This window comes from Thunnus maccoyii, chromosome 2 (assembly GCF_910596095.1).
Source record: "Thunnus maccoyii chromosome 2, fThuMac1.1, whole genome shotgun sequence".
NCBI lineage: Eukaryota > Metazoa > Chordata > Actinopteri > Scombriformes > Scombridae > Thunnus > Thunnus maccoyii.
Window position 1 is genome coordinate 3219944 of NC_056534.1, and position 27960 is coordinate 3247903.

The 27960-nt window shown below is 41.6% G+C and overlaps 2 protein-coding genes across 3 annotated transcripts in view; one reads left to right on the forward strand and one right to left on the reverse strand.

Moving 5' to 3' along the window:
* Window positions 1-27884, forward strand: spred2a (sprouty related EVH1 domain containing 2a). Of its 2 annotated transcripts, none has more exons than XM_042428060.1 (6): window positions 1-308; window positions 16717-16891; window positions 18174-18342; window positions 19819-19883; window positions 26135-26293; window positions 26422-27884. In XM_042428060.1, the coding sequence occupies exons 1-6, from the start codon at window positions 283-285 to the stop codon at window positions 27124-27126; spliced, it is 1299 nt and encodes a 432-aa protein (XP_042283994.1). In that variant the 5' UTR covers window positions 1-282; the 3' UTR covers window positions 27127-27884. The 2 variants fall into 2 exon arrangements, with proteins under 2 accessions (XP_042283994.1, XP_042283983.1); XM_042428049.1 differs by lacking the exon at window positions 1-308 and adding an exon at window positions 15642-16108.
* Window positions 1-27960, reverse strand: part of LOC121908167 (zinc finger protein RFP-like) — a 147342-nt gene that overhangs the window by 6680 nt on the left and 112702 nt on the right. The gene's annotated exons all lie outside the window — the stretch shown is intronic.

Below are 27960 nucleotides of genomic sequence, written 5' to 3' on the forward strand. Positions count from 1 at the left end.
GTTGAGGAGGTCGGATGCGCCTCCTCGGATGCGCTCCAGTAATTGAGAAGAAGTGAAAGGAGAAGAAGAAGAAGAGGAGGAGGAGGAGGAGGAGGAGGAGAGTCGGCAGGGATATCCGAGAATAAACAACACACACCGGGATTAAAGAACCGAGCAGAGAGCGGGAGAGAACCGGAGCCGCCGCCGCTTCTGCCGCTGCTGCTGAAGGGCGAGGAAACATGAAGACACCGCACCGTGCAGCCGCGGCGGCAGCTTATTATTACCGGAGGTGAAACGGAAAAAATGAGCGAGGACACGCGCCCAGACGAGTGAGTACATCCCATAATAATAATAATAATAATAATAATAATAATAATAATAATAATAATAAAGCTTCATTCTTAGACTGTTATTATGGTGATGATGATGATTGGCTGCTTGTTGTCGCGCTGCCTCTGGGGTTTGTGCGCGGATCACATGGATAAGGATCGGTGCTGATAATGTTGTCGGGCTCCGGTGTTAACAGAGGGTGATGAGGGGGGGGGGGGGGTGCAGGAGCCCTCCTCATCCTCCTCCTCCTCCTCTTCCTCTTGCGAGGAGAGGCCGTCGGGAGAAGGAGAAGTGCAGTGGAGGAGAAGGCTGAGGTCGGACAGATGTGATGGAGTCATAACAGAGAGAGAGAGAGAGATGATGGAGGTGCAGTCTGCATCATGACAGAGCAGACAGAGCAGGTTCTGCTGTGAAAGATACACAATTTCTGTATTTTTCCACCCTTACTTGCTCCTTTTTTTTTATTTTGTTCGCAAGGTTGCTCCACCAGTATAAAGCAGCAGATCTCAGCCTCTGACTCATGACCCCTGAACATGAGGCTACTGCATGTTGTGACTCATCAGCACAGGTTGCTTATGTCTACAGGTTCAGCCAGAGGGGGATTATTTATATTTAAAACAAAGCTCTGATATACAAATCTCCTCTCAGTTTTTAGGCTTTTTCTCTAATCTTTGATTTTTGCTGAAATATTGGATCATTTGATCATTTATTGAAATGAAAGCATGTGAGAAGTTTAGAGGGAAAAATCACTATTTGGTGGAGCTGTTAACAACTCATAGACATGTGAAATGTGACCCCGACTACACACTGCTTTTTGTAAGACGTCAAAAGACAAAAAGGTTGGAAACCACTGGTTTCATCTTTAACAATGTGTTGTATTTTAAAAGCTTGTTATATTATCCATTGTGTCAAATCTTCATCTGAAAAGTAACTAAAGCTGTCAAATAAATGTAGTGGAGTAGAAAGTACAATATTTCCCTCTGAAATGTAGAAAGTAGCATCACATGGAAATACTCAGGTAAAGTACAAGTACCTCAAAGCTGTACTTAAGTACAGAACTTAAATAAATGTACTTAGTTACTTTCCACCACTGAGCTTCTCAAAAGACAATTTAGAGGCCTGAAGAGGCCTGAAGAGGTCAAAGAGCGACACTGATATTAAAAGCAGCTAATGGTATAACATTCTTGTTTTAGCGGCGCCAGTTCTGAGTGGTATGTGCGGCTCAGGAGGTAGAGCGGGTCGTCCACCAATCAGAAGGTCGGTGGGTCGATTCCCAGCTCCTCCAGTCCAGCGTGTGTATGAGCATAGAAGCCTTGTAGGGGGCTTTCAATAGGAAGCGCTTTATCGCTCCTGATGAGCCAAACTGGTCTCACAATCTTGCGTACAAATAACACAACTTTACACTTGCAGTGTATACACCAGTTTAATGTTGCATTTTTAACCTTTTCATGTGTCATTTAACGTCGTTGGTTAGGTTTAGGCACCAAAACCACGTGGTTAGGGTTTGGCAAAGATCATGGCTTGGGTTAAAACAATAAAATGCAACAAAAATGTCCAAAATGCTGGATGTGGACCATAAAAATCTCCATTTAAAACGCTGCACGAGATGGTAAAAATGTCCAGTCGGTGGTCTGTGCTCACCTGCCCTCCTCTAGCCATCCACCCAACACGCCTCCTCCTAATAAGCCAAAAATCACCTTATGGAATGACGTCACTTCTCCGGGAAGGATTGGTGTATCACCTGCATGCAGTTTGAAAGTGTGAAGTCTGAGTGAGTGTGTGAACGGGTGAATGTTGACATGTGTTGTAAAGCGTTTGGAGTCGATAAGACTAGAAAAATGCTGTATATGTACAGTCCATTAACCGTTTATGTTACTGATGATTATTGGTATGTCGCTGCTATCAGCATATAGGTTTACCGCTACAGATTGACTACGGCTGCTGCTGTGCGCGACTTATAAAAGTCTTGTCACGACTGTTTTACTGTTAGACGCCACAGTCCACCATCATACTGAAGGGATGCCACCCCTGTTCTAGCGCCATATGTTGTTTCTTAGTGGTCACTTTGACTGGTGTTATGTTGCTGCTGTCTGACTGGAAACAGATAACCATGAAAACAGTGTTTCTCTGTCAGATACTGTTTTGTAAGGCAAAATAATGAAAATAAGCAGAGATGGTGTATGAACTGCATTTACAGTTAAGAGGCGTTTAATGTTACCTCCTCGTGTTTTTTTACTGAAGGTGTTTCACGCTGTGAGCTCGTGTTTGAGGAAAAGAGAGCGATGGTATTTAGTAGGGCTGCAACTGACGATTATTTTCATTATGGATTCATCTGACGATTATTTTTTTGATTAATCGATTCATCGTTTGGTCTATGAAATGCCAGAAAACCGTGAAAAATGTCCGTCACAGTTTCCTAAAAGCCAAGGTGATGTCATCAAGTTTTCTTCAAACAACAGTCGAAAGTCTTAAAATATTGATGATATCACATAAGACTAAGAAAATATCACATAAGACTAAGAAAATATCACATAAGACTAAGGCATTTTTACTCGACAAATGACTAAAACGAGTATCAGGTTTAGTTTAGGTATCATTAAAAGTACGGGGAGAGAAAAGTCAGATTGCTGCATCCCTGCTGTTGTCCCAACCAACCCATCATTTCCAGACACAAGTTGCCCTCAGATGACCTCGTCCTCATAAACTTACATCAGTTTACTGCTTTACTGCTCGCTGGCATCCACGGGGAGGTGGACAGATGATAACAACACTTGTACAATAAAGTAAATTACAGTTTCATCACCTTCAGAGGCTTGTGAGCCCACTTTTAGGTCCCAAAATTATCACAAGCCTACTAATAAGAGAGCAAAATTAATGTTTTTTTGAACTTTATATGTTGAAGAGGATCATGTGGTGACAGCAGATGATGTGCAAAGTTGTCAGTTCAGTTATAGGACAGTTGTATTAATGTAAAATTTTAATTGCGCTTAATTGGAGTTTTTAATTGCGTCTCACTGCTAGCAAACTGCACTACAGTTCTGTTTTTAAAGGTTTTAGCGGCATTTTCAAGTGTTACGATGCTGCTACTTGGTTGTGGAATTCTAATAAAAGCTGCAGACTTTAAATAAACCGCTCTGAACTTGTTGACTGCGAACACACCCTCAGTTCTCAAAGCCAAACCTTCAGAAAGTTAGATTCTTTGTCCTGGGCAGGGAGCAGGTAACCTGAAGAAGCAGGCTACCTTTTCTTTTGACTGCTTCGCGCTGTGCACACCCCTGCAGGTAAATACATGACTCATATGGCCGCCAACAGCCAGATAATAGGCTCAACCTGTGAAATGTTTACCCAAACTGCACCAGGGCGCACAGAGAAGCAGGTAGGCGGCTGATCGTCAGGACAAGTGTTGAATTACCACAGGGGTTACTTTTCAAAATCCCACTTAGTCTCCCTCACTTTTACAGCTTCAGTTTTATTTACTCACTATAAATTATCTAAACAGTGTCTTCTGATTAGCCAGCAAAGCTCTGAGTTTATAGAGATGTTGCTACACTTGTCTGGTTCACCTTCAGATCGAGCAATAAGCTTCATGAGCAGCGGGGAGCTTTGTGTGGACATTTTTCACCCTGGGTTTTGCCTCTCAGGCTACACACAGGCTGCACTAACACTGTCATGATGGAGCTTGTTGGGGTTAATACACAACCCGAGCCTCAACCTCCTCCGCATGTTGTTTGGGATGATTGGGATTATTTTCAAGTCTAATTATAATCGTTTACTAAAAATAAAGCAGTCAAAGTTAAGGCAGTAGAGAACAGCACTCAGTTTTTTTTGTGCAGGCTACCACATAATGAATTTCAAACTGAGGCTGTTGCAAATAGCGTTAACGAGTGTCCTGCCCTCTGAAAAAATTTTTTTGTGTGTAAAAAGTAAAAGTTGTAGTGATTTGCAGGGACACTAACTATCGTCAGGAGACACCTGAGTTGTTGTATGGTCGCTTGCAGTAGGCTACCTCGGTGCTTGTTTAAATAGCTTCAAATGTATCACTCTGAACATGGGTATATATGGTGGGCTGGTGTGAGTGTAAAAATGTGTGTGTGTGTGTGTGTTGGCTGTATGCATATAAATGATTATTTTCTTTGGTATTGATTTTACTTGGGTGGTGGTAGTTTGGTTATCCTTTGAGGTGGTTGTTTTGACATCAACCTAACCTTTGCATAATTTGTGGCTTTATATAAAGAATCTATTTGGTGCTTATGACTCCTAACAGCCCGGAGAAGCCTGTTCCTGCCTTTAAAGATAAACTCTGGCAAACGTTGACACACAAACTTGCATCGTTGACTGATAGCAAACTAGAGAATCCAAAATGGAGGACGCTATCGTAGTTTATGAACTGTGTTACCACCCAGTTTTATTTTAACATCTGCTGCTGAAGTAAACAGCTGCACAACAGAGGTGTGGGTTACATACAGGTATCAGACAGGATTTGGTTTCTCAAATACGCGTTTCGTGAATAAACTGTATCAACTATCCTGTTAGCGTATGAGCTAACGGGTTTGCTAATAACAGTTGAGGTAGCTAGCTTAGAGAGCTTTTTCCCTCTTGAATAATGTTTCCCTCTTTCAATAATTAGAAAAAAAGCTTAGTGAGCTGTTGTGACTGACTAAAGCTAGCATGTTCTCAGCTTGCTAGCTTATGTTACACCAAACGGTTTTATTTAATGTCCTCTATGAAGTAAACAGCTCCACAACAGAGGTCTGAGTTACAAACAGTACAGTTATGTCAGGAGTCGATGGCACAAATATGTCTCTTGAATAAATTGTCAACTGTCCCGTTAGCATATGAGCTAACAAGTTTCCTAACCAACACTTAACGAAATAGCTACTTCAAAGAACTTTTTCCTTCTTGAATAACCTTTTTTCTTCTCTTAATGATTGGAAAACCTCTCAGAGAAAGGGTTTAAGGATTGTAGGAGGTGAAAAGGTTATCAGACTGTTAAATATAGAAGTGCTTATTAGCATAATTGTATTTGTCATCTTCTGTAACAGCCAGTTCATTACCGCAACACGTCTGTTTTATTGAAATAATTCATTAATTTCAGATGAGTTGGAATTAAATAATTTTTTTGTCAAAAGGGTCATTTTTTTCCTCAGTGAATCTATCAGTTTAATGTTATTAGCAGGTTTTTTCTGTGAAAAGTGAAAAACTACCCATGAAATTAGGTCATGGGTTATAGTGAAGAGATAAATGTTTAAATAAAATATTTTCGATCATTTACTGTTATTGTTTTAGGTAGAATACATAATATACCGTTAAAAAAAGTTGTAAAAAATGTAATTTAATATTTTGGCCGGTCCATTTCTAGAAAACATAAAAAAAATAGATCTGAAATTAAGATTATTTTATTACACACATAAATTAAGGGGATTTTACATCCAAACAAACACTGTGTTTAATAGTAACTGTTTTAACAATAAAATGTCAGGTTCATGAGACCCTGTTCAGATTTTTGCTGCACCACTTTCTGATGCGACCAGACCTTTAACATAAAACCAGGCGGCGATGTCGTCCTCCCAGCAGGACAGTTTACTGGTTTGCAGCGGGAAGTAATCTGATACCTGGTCAGTACTTTGGAAAGGAACATTTTCATTGGACTGTGAGGGAATGAAACTCTCGCTGCTCCTCTCCAGAGGTGTTTTTGTGGGGGTGTTTTCTATTGATCGGGCAAACCGATGCCCCCGAACCAGCCAACAGAGAGCTGTCGATAACACCAGAGGGAGGGGAGGGACGTTGGAAATGACATTGAGGAAAGGTCAGTGCCCCTGGTATCCCAGCCCCAACCACACAGGACAACATGGATTTTATATTGATTATACGGTTGTTGGGATGGGTTTTAAAGTAGGGGTAGAGGAAAACTTGTGGAAAATAAGTATTATGTATTGTAATTATTTACCCTCTTTCAGTGGAATCACATCATGAGGATATGATTAATATGATTTCTGTTGTCCAAATTCAAATTAAACCATAAATAAGAAACAAAGGTTTTTGTTTCACACAAACCAATGACATAATTGTGAAATGTAGCTCATTTCTATCAATGTAAGTTTAATTATCTTGTGATATATATTGATATCAGTAATTTAATTAAGGCTCACAGGGTTTGCACATCATAATGTGCTGCATTCAGGGTGTTTAGGGAGTAACTAGTGTTTCTTTACGTGGGGATATTTTACTTGTGTGTAAAATTCAGAGACCAACAGTTGCCAGTGAACAGCAAAGGACCAGCAAAATACACTAACAACTAAGAATGTGTTATAATATTTGTCCTTAACAAGACCAAATTAAACTGCTCAACTTTTGAATGGAGTTTTGTGACTTTCTATAAAGGAGCGTATCAAGACTATTTTATTATGGGTTACTGATTCCTGTTTACCTTATTTCATACATCTAATATAAATCATGTAATTATCAAGTGATATCAAATGAAAAATAATTCTTTACCTCTATCACATATTAGTCAACTTTTGCAAGCATGGCAGATGTACTTTTTACTTGTCTTGGCACATGAGCGGTCCAACACTCACTTATGTTGTGTCTCAGCGCAGCCAAGAAATTGATTAAAAGCAGCAACATCCTAGTTAGCACATATTTTAAGTCCTGACATTTAGGTTAAAACTGAAATACATTTGTTTTTCAGTAACATATTAAAGTTCCTTCTTCTTGTTCCTTCAGTTGGATGTTGTTCTTCTTCTCTGTGCAGAATGATGTATGTTCAGAGTTTGTTTTCACATTCATCAGCTGAAGGAGGAAAGTTTCTCTGTGATCAACTTAAATCTGAGTTAAATTGGTTCACCAGAACCAGAAGATATTAGAGGAATATATCAGCAACTGGTGATTGGCTGAGTCCATCGCCAGTGATTTTAACTAACTTACTTACTATAGTTTTGTACAAGCAGCGTAGCTCCTTTAAGGGATAGCTCAGTGCGTAGTGAGTGTGCAGTCGAGAGAGATGGAGAGAGAGTGTGTGTTTGACGTTGAGGCTGGCGACTGGAGAACAGAGTATGAAGTTAGCAGTATAGCTGTGAATGTAGCAGTGCAGTGTGTGTACAGTTTGGGTTATTCGTCAGTGAATAAATGCTACAACTCCTCAAGACCAAAGCCAAGTTCTTGTGTCTTGTTTTCCATCTGCTGATTAAAATGAAGGGGATTAGCCCTGAAGTTAGCGACAATGGGTTAGCCTAACCTGACCAGCTCACTTAAAGGTATACTATGCAGGATTTGTTGGTTGGTGTTTGTAAACACACAGCATTCAAAGTTGGCTCCTCCTCCTCGGCGAGAGAGAGAGAGATGGTTGAACAAGCTAGAGAGTGAATGAGGAGAACAAGCAGCGCTGGCGAGAACAAAGCAGTGAGTCAGATAAATAAAACTTTATTTTCTGATTGTTTCATGGCAGCTACGGTCTAAAGCACAAATAAACACTCCCACACCCCCACAACCCTGCGGGAAGGTGCCTCGTTGCTGGATTTTGTGTGAATGCAGAGCTTCATCCTGTCCGCTGTGGCCTCTCTGCTCTGCGTGTGTGTAGCTCAGCCCCGCCCTCGGTCAACAGACACACAGACCTGCTGCTCTTTATACATCCATGACACAGAGACAGAGAGCAGAGCAGAGCAGAGGAGAGAGACAGAGACAGCCATGTAACCTGGTCGCTACACTACAAATCCTGACCTCACACCCTGCCCACTGTGATTGGCTGGAGGCTACACACCCACTGCCCAAAGGTTGACGCCCAGAAACGTCTCAAACACAGCAAAATAATAAGAAATACAGGCAGAGGGCAGAGTCTCTGCAGATAAATACCCCACCACACACTTCTAGTGGGTCATAAGTGATGATTGAGGGGGATTACTTTTGTATTCTCATTTTAGTGACAATCTCAGCTGCTCCTAAACAGAGAATGGAGAAATGTCTGCTGAGTGTCTCCCGATTTTTAACAAGGTAAAACATTTCAAACACCATTTATTATTCCAAACAGAGAATTTTTGTCCTAAAACATGTCTGGAGGGTGATGTTTAAAGTAATTTCAAAAGCCATTTTAATGACTATTTCAGTGTGAAGCAGATCTTAACTACAAGTTGAAATATTGTCATATAAATGCAGCTGTAACATGTAACCTTGATATCTTAAACTGTTATCTTTTCAACCAAATGTGGCCTGGTTTTAACCAAGTACATCAGTACTTCCTGGGATTATTTAGAAAAGTCCTCATCTCACTGCAACAATCCAAGTTTTGTGTGTTTTACTCTGAGACTTCTACAGTAATCTAGCTGGTTGTTTAACTCGACCTTCCACCTGGAGCTGTGGGTGATAAAGTTAAAGTTGGTGTCACGGTCACAGTGGGGGGGAGGGGGGGGGGGTGATGGCCAGCATCCGACTGGCAACGTGACACTAACTAATGGAAGATGGATTTCCTTTAGGGTCGACTCAATGCTGCCGCACGCCTGCAGATCGACTTCACCGCTCACGTGACAAAAAACTCACAGACCAAACGAAACAAAAACAAAAACTCAAGGTCAGCGAGGCCGAGGCCGACGCCGCTGCCGCCGCCGCTGCTGCTGCTGCTGCTGCTGCTGCTGTTGTTGTTGTTGTTGTTGTTGTTTGGGTCGACTCGGTCAAAAATACAGCGACAGTCTTGATGATGGGTGAATGAGGGAGGGAAGTCGTTGAGAAGTTTGGCAGAGAGCGAGCCAAACACCATCTGCTGCTGCTCTCTGCTGATCCAGACCTCCAAGAAACAACATTTTCTACGCTGATGATGATGATGTCATGAGCCCGGATGGACTGTTTGTGTGTGTGTGTGTGTGTGTGTGTGTGTGTGTGTGTATGATTGATGACACGTTTGTTCCTGTGGGAGCATTATGTGTAGTTATGTACTAGTGTGTGTGTTGTGTGTGTTTCATGATGATGGAGCAAACAGACCACCAGAGGCTATTATCTGCATCTCTGGTCTGCCTGCAGATGTGTGTGTGTGTGTGTGTGTGTGAGTGATGCTGTTTGCTTGAGTGCATCCACACTCTGTTGTTAAAGTGCTTTAAGCAGCCGTTTCATTACTGTGTGTCCTCTGAGAGCGGCGGATGTCCAACTGGTGGCCTGTGGACCAAACCTGGCCTCTACGTGTGTACATAAACCACTTGGTTAGGGTTGGGGAAAGATCATGGTTTACGTTAAAATGATCACTTGAAATGCGGTTAAACGTGGCAACTGTCATCGTCATGGTAACAGTAAACACCACGTTACGTTTTTTTAAAAAAGATGTGCGAACTCACCATTAAAAGCATGATGCTCACGGTTGAAACGAACAGTGGTCACCTGCAGCTTTTGCCACTTTTTGCCATCTAACTAACAATCTCGCCTTCCACCCAACTCTCCTCATAAGGAAGTCAACTTATTATTGACGTCATCTGACCTCATAATTACTTATTAGAACAGGCTTTTAAATAAAGTTACCTTTAAGAAGATTGCTGGGCACTCAACACTTTGCAGTCTTTCCTCTTAGTTAGAGTTTCTTTTCTGGAGCTTTCAGCTCTCAGGGAAACCACCACTTATGTTTGGCCGTCTTAATATGATCTTTTATATCAACATTTCCACCATGTTCGACTGAAAATGTACTCTTGCAGTCTTTTCATTGCTGAGTACTTTACAAAGGAAGGAGGAAGCCTAGCTTCCATGCGGTCCATCGTTTATGTTTTTATATTGGGTTAGATAATAATGAGTGGGGCAGACATGATAAACATGATAAACGTGATAAACATCTATGTAAGCGCTGAAAAGAAGTATAATATTATAATTATTATTTTAATTGTGCTGAAAAACGGGACAATTTCGTAGTGAATGTTGAAAACCGGGACATTTTAGTGCTGTACAGATATTTGTCAGGACTTCTGATGTCTGGTCACCGTAAGCAGCTAATCTTCACATGTGGCTGGAGGTTGCTAGCTTAGCTTTAGCACAGATGTATTTTATTCCTTCAGCTGAATAGCTTAACAGAAAGAAACCATGTTTACAAGTGCACTTCTATCAAAAGATTGAAAATGAAAACATAGAAAATCCTGCATCCTGTACTGAGTTTCCTTAAGCAGACAGTCAGCTGTAAAATGTGCTGAACAAACACACAACCACTCGCTGATAACTGAGGGAAGATTGTCTCCAAAAATTAATTTCGGCCATTCCTGATGTAAATTTCCATTTTTAGCTTCTGAACAACCAGCAGCACTTCCTGTTTCCTGCTTTGCTCATCATCTGGCTAAAATACAAACTAAGACTACAATAGTTACGTACACACTCAGCGTAGCGCTGGGCGACGGCGGTGAGCTTCTGCTAAAGCTTCCTGCATATTTGATTTAACTTTCTGCTGTGAAGACTCTTGAGGCGGGAATTTCAAATTTTCAAATAACTTAAAAAGACAGGAGATAGAATTGAGTAATTTTACAGCACAGGAGGGCCCACCACCCCGATCCATCCCAAAGATCATTCCTCATGTTATCCACAGTTCCAGCCCTGTAATCAATCAATCAATCAATCAATCAGAAACTATTATGATAATCAAATTATCGTTTTAGTCATTTTTTAATCAAAAATGCCAAAACATTTGCTAGTTTCAGCTTCTTAAACATGATGATTTAATGCTTTTCTGTGTCAAACATGATAGAATATCACAGCCTGTATCTAAAGATGGATGTAACGAGGTGTGACATCACCCCTTGGTTTGCACTGGAGCTGGTTTGAAGAGTTGCAGCTTATGTTCGGCGCCATCTTTTCCGTGTGGAGCCAGGACCTTCCAGATATGGAGTGCAGGGTGTTTCCTTCCACGGTCTGGAAACACGTCCCGCCAGTTTGGACCGAAGCTTACGCTAGCTTACTGGGAACAGTGAGCGCTGCACACTTGGGCTAACGTTAGCTACTTTAGCTAAATTGTGCTAACATGGCAGTTTTCATAATCAAGTAACATTTAACTTACACTGTTCAGACAGTTGCCTTTCATGCTGTGGAAACACACCTCGCTACCTCGGACCCAAGCTAACGCTAGCTTAGTCTTCAAATGTTATTAACAGAGTAATTATTTCCAAAACGACCAGCAGCACGCTTATTAAAGGGTCTGATTGTAGAGATTGAGACCAGAATGACTTGTTGGAAGAAAATGATTGACTTAGTATTTCTAGAAAGACGTTGAGGCAAGACATTTGAAAACGTCACATTTAACTCTGGGAAATTACAGCGTAGTGATGATGCATATATTACTGATACCTTTTTGGAAATCAAACCCAAAGGTGAAAGAATGTTTGAGTTTGGCTTGAGACTGTGAAGTGGAAACAGTTTTCCTCCCAGCTGGTGAACAAAGAAAGAACTTATTCTCCGTGTGTGAGTGGGTGGTACGGTGGGTCAACACAGGTGTGTGTTCGCATGACTCAGGTGTGATTAAGTCGCTCTTATTTACTTACAGGTTTCTTATCAGTGAACATGAATCTTTAGACTTCAGCTCTTTATGTGTGTCATCATGGATCATCTCATGTCGTTATTAAACCATGAATGTTGGAGCGTAATCACTAACTTACACACCTTTAGAAAACTGTTCCAATACCTTAAACTGTAGGCTGCTGATAAATCCACTCAGTCCCACCTCTTCCTTCAATTAACCACAATAAAACCAAAAGTAACTGCTCAAAATATAAAGTTGACATCAGTTCAAAAGAAAAAATGTACATCAACCTCAATAAATCGGCAAATTGTGAAAATATAATTTGCAACTAACACAAAAAAACGGCTTTAACGTCAAAACTTGAACCCAAGTTTTGCCTCTGAGACAATAATGTTCAGATCGTGTAAAATACTGCTGTAACCCAGTGCTGAAAATGATCAGGCTCTATTTAGGATGTAACATTTATGGATACCAGTTAGCTCCCAGTATGATTTTTTTCTCCCAACAATCAACTGCGCTGTTTTATAGTGATCTCTTTGTAAATCACAGTTGTGCCACAAGTAGATAGGCGTAGGCTTTGTACATTTTAAACCTTTGAACTTCTCTTTATGAGTCTGACCTGCATACACACACGTACACACACGTACACACACACACGTACACACACACACGTACACACACACACACACACACACACACGTACACCTGATAAGATCTCTTGTCCTACTAATGTTCAACCTACATTTTTCTAACCTGGAAAGACCTTTAGGAGGATGTGGTGTGTGTATTGTGTGATAACACACACATACACAGTATATAAATAACACACACACACACACACACACACATTTAAAGCTACATCAGCTGGGATGTGATGAATCAAACTGGATCATTTGTACAGGTCAGACTGTTCAGGTTCAGGTGAATTGTGTCACTCTGATGTCATACTGACAGTAAAATGTACTTATTGCATCTTTTATGATACATATATAACAGCCAGATTATTTGTTGAAACTATTAGTCGATATGGAATCAATGGAAAAATTTAAACGCTCCTCCTGTTTTTTCTGTTTTATATCATCATAAACTGAATATCTTTAGGGTTTTTTAGTTGGTTGGATTCAAATAGCTTCAGGATGGATTTCCATGGAATTTGTTACAAACATTCATGTTTCCCAGAAGATGAATCCGGGGACTTTTTCCTCTAGCGTGAGGTTGACGTTTTTGGTTTTTCATGAAATATCTCTCCATGAAACTCGGTTCATGGTAACCCATAAAGAGGAGTAAATAATGAATCACTTTGCTGATTCAAATCATGCTGTGTGGTTTGGCTCAAAGATTCATAGACAGGTTTCCATTCAAATGCAGAGTAAAGATAAACAGTCGGTGGCTCAAATTAAGGATTTTAATGTGATAATTCTGTGTTTTTTTTTGAGGGGAAATAATATCAGACACACATTATTGTTCCAAGCATTTTTATATGTCTTATAAACATGTCTGGAGAGAATCTTTAAGCTGCTTTTTGTTTTCATCCTCAGAGAACCATCAATCAATCAGCTCCTCCAGGAAATTGATTGCAAACTAATTAAAGCAAATTCAAGAAATCGATCGAGCTTGCAGTTTTGCTAAATTACCGCAATTTTTTCCACATCAAATGGCCAAATCAACAGACCCGCTTGTGGTTTGGACCAGTTGTCGCATTTCGTGTCGTGGTAACGTACGACATCGCAGCGCAATTAATGGAACTCAAGTGCAGTATTTTCTTTTATATATATATCTTTGAAAATTATTGTAATTTTTTCAGTATGCTTTGTGATTACATATGACTCTTCATTGGTAGTAGTTAAAAAAAAAATTGCACTATTTTCCTTTGCTTGTAATTTTTCCCAATTCCCGCAATTTTTATTGCCAAAAAAGAAAAACATCGTATCGCAATTTTTTTGAGAAAAGCTGCTGCAAGATCAAACATTTTTGGCCACAATAATCACAAACAAACTGTGAAACCCTGGATGGACTGAAGAATATTCACACTGCAACAAAACTTCAACGATAAGACCAGGCTGGTAGTTGAAGAGTTTATCTCGGATCTCGAATGACCATGAACTGGATACAGGAAGAGCGCCGGGCCAAACCGTGTAATTACAACGTCACGTGATGCACACTGGCCCAAAAAGACTTTTGCCCATCGACTTACATTGTGAAAGAGACGTCTGTAAGTTTTTTTTGAGCGTCACAACCGCCGTGAAAAGACTTAGAGCTGCACGATTGAATTGTTTCATCCTCATTCAAGTTAGCCGGAGGGCTAAACAGGAAGTAGCCACTACTGCGCTTGCTCTATGAGCCGCACAGATGTGGAAGTTGTTGGAACTTTTTTGGCTTCATGCCATGGATGTATAATAAGAGCTGGATAGGGCGCCGCCGCTCAGCCTTGCAGCCAGTTTTTCCCGGTGGCCACTCGCGGTATTGCAGCGAAAAATCCCCCTGCGATCCAAAAAGGATTTCCCCCGTAGACCACGACTGTAAAAGAGACGCCTGTAAAACTGTTGACAGGCCTCGAACTGCAAACAACGTCAACTATGACTCTTTCTATTATGAACTTTTGATTCATGGAGGTTTTATGTTTGTAAAACTTCCCTCAAGCCGAGAAAAGGGCCGCACAATGCTAGAAACTTTTTTTGGTGTATGCGCCAGGCGAGCAATTCCTACTGACTGAATGGGCGCCATTTTTAGTCCGGTATCAAGCTCTTATAATACATGGAATGAACGGGCCCCGCCTCCGACGCTGTACCCAGTTCTCTTTATACATCCATGTGAATGATCGACTGACTGAGCAGCGTCGCCATCTTTAAAAAAAAGTCCTAAAAACGCCGTTATCATGTGACAGAGCAGCTGTTTCAACAAGAAAACAGTAAATGTTTCATTTTACATCATCAGTCATTTTCTATGTGTTGGTGTCACTGTTTGCAAATGGAGGATCTCTCATTTTGGATCCAAAGTCTAGTATATAGTCCCTCCACCGCGTGTGTGTGTGTGTGTGTCACTGCACGCTGCCGGCAAATGCGGTGATGACTCATGCTAGACACACACACACACACACACAAGCACCATCTGTTTGACAGGCAGACTGAATCACACAGCAGAGGGAAGCTGTGTGTGTGTGTGTGTGTGTGTGTGTGTGTGTGTGAGGCTGGAGACGAGGCAGGCAGCGTCTCCCGCCTCGCTCGGGCCCGTTAGGATGTGGCGTCGGTGGCGTGCGGCAGCACAGCTCGACGACCTGTCGTCAACGGAGACCACCGCGACACTGTGACCGTAGAAACAGGATGTACGAGAGATGTCGGAGTGCAAAAGGCAAGATGGAGAGAGAGAGAGAGAGAGAGAGAGGGATGTAGAGAGAGGGAGGGAGAGAGAGAGAGAGGGAGAGAGGGGGGAGAGAGAGAGAGAGGGAGAGAGGGAGGGAGAGAGAGAGAGAGGGAGAGAGGGGGGGGGGGGGAGAGAGAGGGAGAAAGAGAGAGAGAGAGAGAGAGAGGGAGGGAGAGAGAGGGAGGGAGAGAGAGAGAGAGGGAGAGAGGGGGGAGAGAGAGAGAGAGGGAGAGAGGGAGGGAGAGAGAGAGAGAGGGAGAGAGGGGGGGGGGGGGAGAGAGGGAGAAAGAGAGAGAGAGGGAGGATGATTTTTATTTTACTATTTTTAATCACCTTGATTTTTGGGTTTTTTTGTATTTTGTCGTGCTCTGTCTCCATTTTTATTCTGAATGTGAAGATTTCAGACCAGGCGAGGGACAGGGTTTGTTTTGGTTTCCTGTGTGTGTGTGTGTGTGTGCGTGCATGCGTGTGTGTGTGTGTGTGTGTGTGTGTGTAATGCTATGTTCGGTAAAGAGCACGTCGAGCGAGAAGGACGAGTCCGCCCGGCTACAGATATATATGTTTGCTTGTGGTGTCATCATTGCTGCGCATTCTGATTGGACAACACCACTGACATGAACTTACTCACCATTGGTCGATCCGATCAAGAGTTTCTCAACCATTTCCGCCATTTTTAGATGTCAGAATCGTCTCTTCTAGTCGATACAGAGATGTTAGTAAAGGGTCCAGTAAACTCACATCCCTCACACCTTTCCTGTGTTAAAACAATCCACCGTCACAACTATTTTATCTTTTGTTGTGAGTCAAATACAGCATTCATGTTACACATAAATCCACCAGGAATGTGCTCTTGCATGTATTTGATTGCTGGATGACGTTGAGCCCAGTTCAACTTTTTTACTGGACTACTGGACTGTTTTACTGGAGCTCTCTGTGTTGGCAACCCTGCTGCATCAACACCTGTTCAAATGAGTGAGAGGGCTGCGTTTTTTCCATATCCTGTGTCTAAAGATGGATGTGGCGAGGTGTGATGTCACTCGCTGGTTTCATTGGAGCCGGTTTGACGCCCAGAGTTGATCGGCGCCATCTTTTCAGTTTAGAGTCAGGACCTTCCAGATAAGGAGCGCGGGATGTTTCCTTTCACTGTCTGGAAACACGCTCCGCCAGTTTGGACCGAAGCTAACGCTAGCTTACTGGGAACACCGAGCGCTGCACACTTGGGCTAACGTTAGCTACTTTAGCTAAATTGTGCTAACAGGGCAGGTATCATAATGAAGTAACATTTAACTCCTCCTGGAAGACATTCATAGTGTTGCACACACATGAAAAGTGACTGAAATAGTGAAAATAATGAAAAAAAGAGAGTTTGAAAGAGAAAATAAAACCATGACAACTTTCAAATTTGGTTTTCTTGTCCATTTTTCATGTTTGCTCCTTTTTGAATCATGCTGAACAGTTTCACAGCTTTAGAAAACACTGTCCAGGTTAATTAAAATAATTATCGCTCATCCCTTTCAGTGTTCTCTTTTCCCTACTTGTAATGGTCAACATGCTAACGGATCCTCTCTGCTTCGTTGCAGTGACAGCTACATTGTGCGCGTCAAAGCGGTGGTGATGACCAGAGACGACTCGAGCGGCGGCTGGCTGGCGCAGGACGGCTGCCTGAGCAGAGTGGGCGTGTGTAGGCTGCTGCCGACAGAACTGCTGGGACGCAACACTTTCCTCATCCACGGAGAACGGCTCAAAGACAGACAGGTCAGTCCTGCAACGCACGGTAAGACTCCAGTACAAAACTGTGAGCCCCATAAGTTCAGTACAGTTTTGAGGTATTTGTACTTTACTTGAGTATTTCCATGTGATGCTACTTTCTACATTTCAGAGGGAAATATTGTACTTTCTACTCCACTACATTTATTTGACAGCTTTAGTTACTTTTCAGATGAAGATTTGACACAATGGATAATATAACAAGCTTTTAAAATACAACACATTGTTAAAGATGAAACCAGTGGTTTCCAACCTTTTTGGCTTTTGACGTCTTACAAAAAGCAGTGTGTAGTCGGGGTCACATTTCACATGTCTATGAGTTGTTAACAGCTCCACCAAATAGTGATTTTTCCCTCTAAACTTCTCACATGCTTTCATTTCAATAAATGTTCAAATGATCCAATATTTCAGCAAAAATCAAAGATTAGAGAAAAAGTCCAAAAACTGAAAACAGATTTGTGTATCAGAACTTTGTTTTTTCTTCTTTCCTCTCCCATTAATCATCTCACCACCCCTCAGATTTATCTGCTGACCCTTTGGAGGGGCCCGACCCCTAGGTTGGGAACCACTGGACTAAACTAGCTAACTGTATATAAAGTAGTGTAAACTAGCTCCACCTCCAGCAGCTACAACAGTAACATGCTGCTCTAACACTGATGCTTCACTATTAATAATCTAATGATGTCATATATAATAATATATCAGTCAGAGGGACCAAACCACTACTTTTACTGCAATACTTTAACTACATCAAGCTGATAATACTTATGTACTTTTACTGCAATACTTTAACTACATCAAGCTCATAATACTTATGTACTTTTACTGCAATACTTTAACTACATCAAGCTCATAATACTTATGTACTTTTACTGTTGTAGGATTTTTCAGTCTCACATAAGTAAATGATCTAGCCCATTCTTTGTCACTTACAAATAACTAAACATCTTTGCAGCTGTTATCTATAAATTAAACGCTTTTTTAAATGTCACAATTATTTTGGAGAATAGAAGAAGAAGAAGCAATGTGAACTACAAGCATTAGTTAAAAATGTAGAGATTATCACAGTGATTTGTTTGCTTTTCTTTTCTTTCTCTTCATGTATACAGAAACTCATCTCATTCAATACTTTGTAGACAACCACGTCAAGCTCGGAGTTTCATTTAAAGTATAATAATTGCAATCACGAAATTTCCTCAGATATGAAGCTGCTGTGTTGACCACTCTCTGCTTGTTTGTCACTGAAGACGTCTCATCTGGTTCTTCGCAGGTGATTCTGGAGTGCGTCCTAAAGAAGGATCTGGTCTACACGAAGGCCACGCCGACGTTCCACCACTGGAAGGTGGACAACAAAAAGTGTGGTCTGACCTTCCAGAGCCCAGCCGACGCCCGAGCCTTCGACCGCGGGGTGAGGAAGGCCCTGGAGGACCTGACAGAAGGTACACTCACGTCACATTTACATTCACTTCATTTAAAGCAGCTTTAATGTATATTTTTCATAATAAAACTGTCAGTGTGTAATGTGTTGGTTGTGGCTCATAGTGATGAACCTACAGAGAATTATCAGTGACTCTGCAGCTCCTCTCGGCTTTACGGAGCTTTATAGTGAGTTTCAGCTCATTGTTTATCTGTCCGGCTGCAACTTTACTGTTCTGGTTCACTCTCAGCGCTCTCATAGCGTCGTTTTCAGAGAAAAATCTGTAAAAAGCCGCTGTACACTACCTGCTCAGCACCAAACAGACACAGTTAGCTGTAGACTAGCTGGTGAACATAGTGGAGCATTTAGCAGCTAAAGAGCCAGATATTTCCCTCAGGAGTTGGTAGAGAGTAAAAACAGAGCTAAAAGAGAGTGAATATTGGACTTACATTCACCAGGTGGACAGAAACACGACTCCACATGAATGATAATGTTGCTCCGTAACTGCTGGATGTGGAAATAAAAGCAACTGTTTGCTAACAAGTTCAACATATTAGCTTAAAAGCTGATGATATGTCAGAGTTGTACTAGAGGACAAAACATCAGTTCTGAAAATGAACTTTTAGGTTCTAAAGAAAAAAAACCCCCAAAAAGTCAAAAAAGGACTTTTCGGATAGTTAAAGTAGGATTTTCCTTCATCTACATTTTCTTGGGTAGAAGATGTGATGTTCAGCAAAATCCTTCATGATTTGATTTTTTAAAAACTCTTTTCTGTGTTTGTGAATTCTTATATTCATACAAAAACAAGTATATTACCTAAATGCTCGTATACCAAAGAAAAACTTTGGTGTTTCTAAACTTTGGTGTTATTCTTCAGCTCTAATCAAGGGTTCATGCTATTTTATGTTGTAGAGATTTAGGACACAATGCTACTACAGCATTAGCCTAATAAAGCTATCCGAATAAACTTTAACTATACAAATACAGAAACGATACAGAGAAATCCAATAATAATTTATCAGCTGATAGTGATTTTTATTGTGACCAAGATACATACTGAGCAAAACATTCTACAGTTGTCAGCGCTCTCTAGTTGAATTATTAGAGCTGCAACGATTAGTTGATTAATCAATCAACAGAAAATTAATCACCAGCTATTCCTATAATCGATTAATTGTTTTGAGTCATTCTTAAGAAGAAATGTCCAATTTCTCTGATTCCAGCTTCTCAAATGTGAATATTTTCTGGTTTCTTTAGTCGTCTATGACAGTAAACTGAATATCTTTGGGTTGTGGACTGTTGGTCGAGATAAAACAAGACATTTCATCATTTCGTCATCTTTTTAGCATTTTTTTACCTTTTACTGACATTTATACACCAAACAACTAATCGATTAATCGAGAAAATAATCGACAGACTAATTGATAATGAAATGAATCTTTGGTTGTAGTTGTGTTCATGATGTAACGGTGATGTAAGTCTCGTCTCTGTTCTCCAGGGTCGACCACCTCCTCGTCAACGCTGCAGAACGAAGCGGAGCTCGGCGATGACGACGTGTTCACGGTGAGAAGTGTTTTTCCTTCGGCTGTTAAAACACAGACGAAAGACAGCGAGGACACTTTGAATATCTGCGTGCAGCAAAACGAGTTTGTCTTGATGATGGTCGTCCTGTTTCTGCTGCTCCTCTGTGTCCTGCTGTCTCTCCTGTACAGCATCGTAACTCATAATTCCCTGTTTTGTTTTTTTTTTGGCTACTTATCAAACCTTCTTTGCCATCTCCGGCCTTCATTTCTTAGTTTTTTACTGTGATGCATCAGAATTGTTTAAAATATTCCTGAATAGAAACTGTGTTTTTTTTTTATTTCTTTCCAAACTTTCTGAAGTGTGAACGTGAGAGTTTCAGTCTGATAGTAAGAGCAGGGGAGGGGCTGGTTTCTGTGTTTTTGGCTCAGACTCAGACAGGAGATGCTGCTTTTGTTGCGGTGATAGCTTGCTTTGAGACTCTGTGTGTGTGTGTGTGTGTGTGTGTGTGTGTGTGTGTGTGTGTGTGTTGGGGCTGTCAGACAGGAAGTATGAAGGATGGGAGGGTTAGGTATCCTGTGGTGTTTTTGACCAGACACAGGTCAGCATCCTGTTTGCAGTTTGTTTTTGTCATAGACACACAGAGACAGCTGGTTCACACATAGCTTTGTGTTTGCATGTTTACTCCGTGTCTGCACAGGACAAATCTGCCACATGTCCAGAAACATGTAGGTTAATTGGCTGTAGTAGCTCTGTGGTAGACCACCAAGGCTGGAACTGTAAAGATATAGATGAATCCGGCAGCTCTCGCTATGTGTTGTGGTCTAAAGCGTCGCCACCGTTCTTGTGGCGTCAGAGTGAAGTGCAGACATTTCCACCGCCGCTGAGAGCAGAGATGTTTGTCTTAATTACGGTGGACAGATGAATGTTGTCTGTGTCAAAGTGAAGGTTATTCAGTTTTACAGGATCAGTCTGGTAATTTTCTATATTTTTCTTCTTGTCAACAAATCTTCATGTTTGGATCCAAACCAACAATGAACTGATCTACTAACAAGTGTTGTGTGTGTGTATCAAAGCCTGATATATCTTATTCCTCTGTGCTGTAGACCTGCGTTGTTCTTTAGAAACCATTAAAAACACATCAGTGAGTCACTGTGTCCCTAAAGACAATGGTTACCACAGCTGGATACAGGCCAACATTTAGGTTTCAAAAAACGTTTTCTTCATTGGAAGGGGGGGATGAAGTGGAAGATGATGTTTTAATTGAGTTGACAAGAATTACACTTGTTACTGTAAGTGCAACAAAACCGTTGCGAGTAAAAAGCCAATAATACCTTATCAAACCACCTGCTCAACAAGCATAAACATGTAGAAAATCAATATTTTCATCTGCTTTGCCTGCAGTTCTACCATCCACAGCTGGTATGCTTTATGCAACCACAGCGCGCTGGTTAAAATTAGTTAATGTAGGTTTAAGTTTTGAAAATGAACCTTCAGGCTCTAAAGAAGAAAAAGGTGTGTTAGAACAAACTTAGGAGTAAAGAAAAGCCAATAGTTGCTGAGTTTGCTTATTGATTTCAATTTTAAAAAACTTTTTTTGTGTTTGTCAATTCTTAGATTCATATAAAAACAAGCCTACAGCTATTAAAAAGCGACCTCGCTGCACTGGGTCACATGTTCTTTCGTCCCTGAAGAGGCTACCGTAACATGTCTAGTAGACTCACAGGTCAGTCGCCAAACACTTCGCTCGTAGAGACTAAGGACAAAGTTACAACTTTTGTTGTTAAAACTGGGCGGAAAGTTAAAAAAAAAACCTGCATTGCAGAGCCAATCCAAAATCTTTAGGACAGCCGTTCATACTGGAGCAGTGACATGCAGTTCACTACGGAGGAGAATGGGTAACGTGTGTCCTTGACATAATGTAATGGGAAATAAGGGATGTAGGTTTGTTAGCAGCCGTTCTCGCCACCGTTCAAGCGACTATCGTGCATCTAGAAATCCAAAGACTTTGGTAGGCAGAGATCTCTGATTGTCTGATATCACGAGACAACTTGTTTAGAAACGTCTCCAAACAGTAAAAATGGCGGTAAGACAGTAACCTGCTACTGCACATGTGCCTAATCATGGTCCAGTTTACAGAGCTTCGCTAGATTGTTGTGCTACATATCACAACCTCTTGACTTTATTCTGAAGTTTTTTGAGAAATTAATACTGTAGTACAAATTAAGAGGTTTTTAGTGTTACTATCTTATCGCTGTTTTTAGTCTTTGGAACCGTTTCTAAACAAGCTACTATAGCCATCGTCTTCAAGGACAAAGGAACATGTGACCCAGTGCAGCGGTGTGGCTCATTGATGTCTTTTAATAGTTTTTAGACAACAATGGAGGTCTACAGCACAGAGGAATAAGATATATCAGGCTTTGGATACACACACAACAATTGTTAGTAGATCAATTCATGGTCGGTTTGGATCCAAACATGAGATTTGTTGACAAGAAGAAAAACAGTCTTTAAAGCCTTTAAAACACTGGTGTGAGGTTGGTTGTGATGCAGGTTTTTGTGCAAACTGGGAGGTCTGTGTGTAGCAGGAAGAGTTAAGTATGAATAAAAACATACAGAAAAGCAACTTTCTTTATATACTGTATTATTAAGGCTAATTAAAAACATGTATTGTGTAAATAGAATTTCTAAAACCATCTGATATCAAATATGTGAGGGGGCACAACGTCTCTGTTGCTAACCTGATTAGCCTTTACCCCAACCTGGTTAGCCAGGTGGCCTCCATGTGTTCAAGTACAGCTGAGGACTGAACTCTGTCCTAAAACTCTGTCCAAAACAGAAACATTAAAATAATCTTAGGTCGCCTCCACCTCCATCCCACGTCTACTGGGAGGAGCAGGTCCTGCTCTCTGCTTCCCCTTTCAGTCGAGTTATTCATCTTTCCACTAGTTTCAAAGAAAAAGGGTGTATAGTTTCCGCAGGATGTCCAGCGCTGGAAGAGAGTCGGAGCTGTCAGTAATCCGTCACCGGGCTGCCTGTTTACATAGCTGGCCTCAGTTAGAGGAAAGCCTCGGCTGCTGAGGGGAACGTGGCTGAACCGCCTCGGCTGCACATCGTTCCCCTCCGTCCTGTCTGCAGGGCTGAAGACTGGCTCCCTGAGGATGAGGAGGAGGACGATGGATGGGTCTTTTCAGGAAAAAGTCTTGGAAGGAGCTCGTCTCTGAGGTGCTGAGGACAATGAGCATGTAGATCAACATTCGTCAGGAGTAAATAAAACCCTCCCTGTCGTGATGCAATGCTTCCTCTCTTCTGGACGCCTCTGAATAACCAAACAGGTCTGAACGGTTTCAGGCTCTGGAGGGAAACAGCAGGAGGGGAAATGATGTACAGCAGTTACATAACTGTGGAGATTTTAAACCTTGAAATACAGTTAACTCCCAAAGCCTGATCACAAACATGTGCTACAAAAATGTGAAATTACAAACCTTTATCAGCAATTATTAAATCGGACTGTCGCGCTGATTCAAGTTGATCTACAGAACTGTGCAAAGGTTTTAGACACTAGAAGTAAAGTTGAGTAAACAGCAGAAACCTAAAGTAAAACTGCATCATGGAGAAGTTGCTACAGTTCTTCTTCAGCTGCTTCTGTCTCTTCATGTTAATCCCAGACTGACTCCATGATGATGAGATCAGAGACCATCTGTTGCAGGACTCCTTGTTCTTCTTGTTGATGAAGATAGTTCTTTATAACTCTGGCTGGATGTTTGGACTCGTTGTCCTGCTGCAGATGATCCGACACCTCACTGATGCTGTTGCATTATCTATTATTAATCTAAACATCTAGAGTCCAACCCTCATCCATGGACTTATGGCTCAATGGCTTCTGATAGTGACCAGTAGAATGAGCTTGAAGATACATGAGTGTCCTTCACAGTCTGAATGGACTCAACCAGAGAGACAGTGTGAGGAGCTCAGACCTCCGGAAGGTGCTGAGGGCGTTTTCAAACCCATTGTTTGTTTGTTGTGGTCCGAATCAGTAGATGAAACTTGGTTCAGTTTCTTTTCACACAGAAAAAAATCCAAGCGAACCAAAATACATCACTAAAAGCCAGGTGAGAACATTCTCTCCTCACATTGGTCAGATGTGTCTGGGGCGGGAGAGAGAACACAGGAATAAGGCCCTGAAGAAACTCCTCGCAGCCCAAATATCAAGAAGACAGTGTACATGGTTGTTAGTCCAGGTCGGACCAGAATTCTGATAGATGCATTTTGGTGAGAAACACTAAAACGCTGTGGATCACCTTCAAAGGACGGGTTCGCAATTTTTGAATTCTGTCTTAAAACAACAGTCTGGAGCCCAAATAAACACTGTAATCATAATATGCTTTCAGTGTAAGTCAGCCCTCCCTCTGTGCAAAAATCAATTTATACGTTTATCTGAAGCTAATATGAAGCTTTAGTCGTCCAAATGAGTCAAATCTAGTAGATATCTTAGTAATGTAAATCTTTATAGTACAAAGTTCCTTCTTTTTTATACTGTTCTTCTGCTGCAGCTCAACAGGGAAACACAAAGAGGCAATTTTGTACTAAAACGACTTAAACTTTGGAAGATATCTACTTGATTTGACTAAATTCAGTCAGCTGAAGCTTCAAATTATCTTCAGATAAACTTTTGAATACATTTTTTCAACAATGAGGCCTGTGGATTTTGTCCCCCATCACTTCCATTTGAATCCCATCAAAAATGTTAAATGCTGATGATTTACATTACAAAAGCAACCAGAGACGCAGCTTTATCAGAATCTGTTCACAACACAAACAGAGGCAAATGTTAAAAAAAAAAACCCACTGAAGATATCAGCAAAACGTGGACACAGAGAGTCTGTAGACTTCAGAAGAAACTTCAGCTCCTCAGTTTTCTGGTGTGTTCTTCTTGTGCGATCCGAGTGAGCTCACAAAGCTCGAACCTCCACATGAAAGCGGCGAGCCGTGTCAACCCCCGAGGATGACGTAACCCAGCGCGCCGCGCTCGCAGGGCCGCAGGCCGCGAGGCCGGGGCTGGGATTCATTTAGCAAAGACCCAATAAAAACACAAAGACTTCACAGACGTCTTTGCCACACTGCTTTGGTTCTTGAGGTCTTTTATTTTTTTCCCCTCGTTCGTGTCTAATTGCACACAGAAGTCTGGAGGAGGGTCGGAGAGCTGTGAAGTGAAGCTCAGGTGGGTTCTGAGAGGAACCAACGTCTCCTGATAGATGATGATAGATAGATGTTCTCCTTGTGTTTGGTTTACTGTCACAAAGCTGCATCTGAAAAATCACTCTAAACTTTTCATTTCAGTCCAAAACTAAACTATTTAAAGCTTAATTTTAATTTTATTGCAGTGCCTTGAAATTAAATTACATTAATCTTTGTTTTAACCTTTAACTAAATTTAATTTTAGTTTAAAGGATTATTTCTGAAGGGAGGTGTGTGGTTATCATCTGCCTACAGCCTCACATTTTCATTCATGTTAATTCTGGATATAGATAGAATAGAGCAAAGTAAATATGAACAACTTTAGGATATTGATGTCATGATTTTACAAAAGTAAGACTACATAAAACATTAAGTTGTATATCCGCTACAGTGACTCTGAACATCAGTTGTGAGGAAAAAAGGTCAGTGTCACTGTGTAGCACTTTGTTTTGGTTCGTTAGCAGCTGTTTCACAGTTTTAAAATGAGTTTTTAATGCTTTTTAATTGCGTGACATGGACGATGATGACGACAGGAAACGAGGGGAGTGAGACATAGGAAATGACATGTAGACTCTAACACTTCTAAATATACAACCGGCTTCCTCAGTAGAGCGCCGGCCTTGATCAGAGAAGAGCACAGAGTTCACCCAGTGAAACAAAATAAACAAGAAGGCTCACAATGATAATGCTAGTTGGATTAGCATCTTAACATGCTCACATTTGCTAATTAGTACTAAACACAAAGTACAGCTGAGATTGATGGGAATGTCTTCAGTTTTGCAGATATTTGGTCATAAATCAAAATGTTGTAGGTGTGTTTGATTTATGTCACTTAGCATGCTCGACAAGTGGGCATTAAATCAGTGATTCATTAAGTTAAGGTAGATGCTATAGATAACCTTGTAGTTGTCCTTAACTTTATTGCACTTTAGGACCAGCAGATATTTAACTCATTGCTATAATTAATTCTTATGTTTTCATCTCAGTCCTCTGCTCCACCTGTTGACCGTTTAACGGTTCTACACACCTTCTCTTCCTCTCTCTTCCTCCTCCAGACCGCCACTGACAGCTCCTCCAACTCGTCCCAGAAGAGAGAGCCGACGATGCACACGCTGGCCCCGCTCAACTTCTGCGAGCCCCGCCGACACCACCACTGCATACTGGGACATTTTTACGAGCAGCACCGGCCCTCGGATCACTACTTCCTGGACCAGGTGAGTAAAGTTGAAGCTGTGAATGATTCGTGACCCTTTTTTGCATCATCATTCAAATCCTACGCAGCATATGTATATATCTCCCATAATTCAGTTTCTACATTTCCTCTGCCTCTGTGTCTCTGCAGGCGGTGCACATGTTCCCTCATCACGTCAGCTTCCAGGTGGAGGAGGAGGAGATCGTACGCATCAACCCCCGCGAGCGCACTTGGCTCACCGGCTACGGGGACTACCGCCACGCCAACACCACACGAGACAAACTGTCACAGCCCGACAACCCCGACGCCTACGTGCACTTCACCAAGAGCGAGCCGCCCAAGCAGGACTACACGTACCCGTATCCGCTGAGCTGCGAGGTGCAGCGAGGCTGCGACGGCAAACCGGGCTGCCTGGAGCTCGGCGGCGGCGGCGGTGGCGGCCACAGAGCGGTGGTGACGGTGCAGCCACGAGCCCTGCAGCCAAAAGGCAAGCGGCGGAAGGAGGAAGGTGAACGTTCGCGCTGTGTCTACTGTCAGGACATGTTCAACCATGACGACAACGGGCGGGGCCGCTGCCAGGAAGCACCTGACCCCATTCAGACCTGCATCCGGCGGGTCAGCTTCATGTGGTGCGCGGACAGCCTGCTGTACCACTGCATGTCGGACCCGGAGGGGGATTATTCGGACCCGTGCTCCTGCGACACCAGCGACGAGCGCTTCTGCCTGCGCTGGACGGCGCTGGTGGGTCTGTCGCTGCTGGCGCCCTGCATGTGCTGCTACGCCCCGCTCAGAGCGTGCTACCGCTGCGGCGTGGCTTGCCACTGCTGCGGCGGGAAACACAAAGCTGTGGGCTGAGGCGTCGCAGGCCCCGCCCCTCCTCGCAGAGACAGCAAAGACTCATGGGAGGAGGCGGGGAAACGGAAGGTCGCTGTGATTTTTATGTTGTTTTTTTTTTTGTTGTTGTTGTTGTTTGTCTCGTCTCTCCGAATTCCAGATGGAGGAGAAGATTTGTCTCAGATGGAAAAAAGTTCCCTGTTGGATTTTTGTTTTTTTTTGTCTTTTGTGTCATTGGGGACCAAACGGCTTCCAAATCTCACAAAGACTGAACAAAGAATATTCATTTCTATATATAGTTATATATAAATATATATATAATTATATATATAAACAGGTACTTTATATTTCTACACTCATGTGTTTTAAAGGCTTGAATATGTCTTTTTTTTCAGCGTTGTGAGGTCAGTTTGTCGTGTTTCCAGAGCGAACCGCAGCTCACTGACACGCTGCAAAACATTTATATCTGAACAAGATATTTTAGCGAAGATTATTATTATTATTATTATTATTATTATTACTATTATTATTATTATTATTATTATTGTTTCAGAAGAAAAAAATCAAAGTTAAAGATTCAACATTTTTGGAAATATTTACTGTCTTTCTAATTCTCAGACAGTCTGAGCTCATGTCTGTGTGATAAGTAAAGCTGTAATGATTAGTTGATTAATCGATTAGCTACGGACTACTGAATTAATCGCCAATTATTTTGATAATCGATTAATCATTTTGAGTCATTTTTTAATAAAAACATGTCCAGATTCTCAAATCTTGAATGTGAATATTTTCTGATTTCTTCTCTGACAGTAAACTGAATATCTTTGGGTTGTGGACTGCTGGTCGGGACATTTT

Bases quoted from the DNA above. Each gene is read 5' to 3' on its own strand.
- spred2a (XM_042428049.1), top strand. From the start codon at position 16,008: ATGACGTTGAGCCCAGTTCAACTTTTTTACTGGACTACTGGACTGTTT. The intron at 16,109-16,716 runs GTGAGAGGGCTG...GCTTCGTTGCAG, and splicing joins ATCAACACCTGTTCAAATGA to TGACAGCTACATTGTGCGCG. The intron at 18,343-19,818 runs GTACACTCACGT...TCTGTTCTCCAG, and splicing joins CCTGGAGGACCTGACAGAAG to GGTCGACCACCTCCTCGTCA.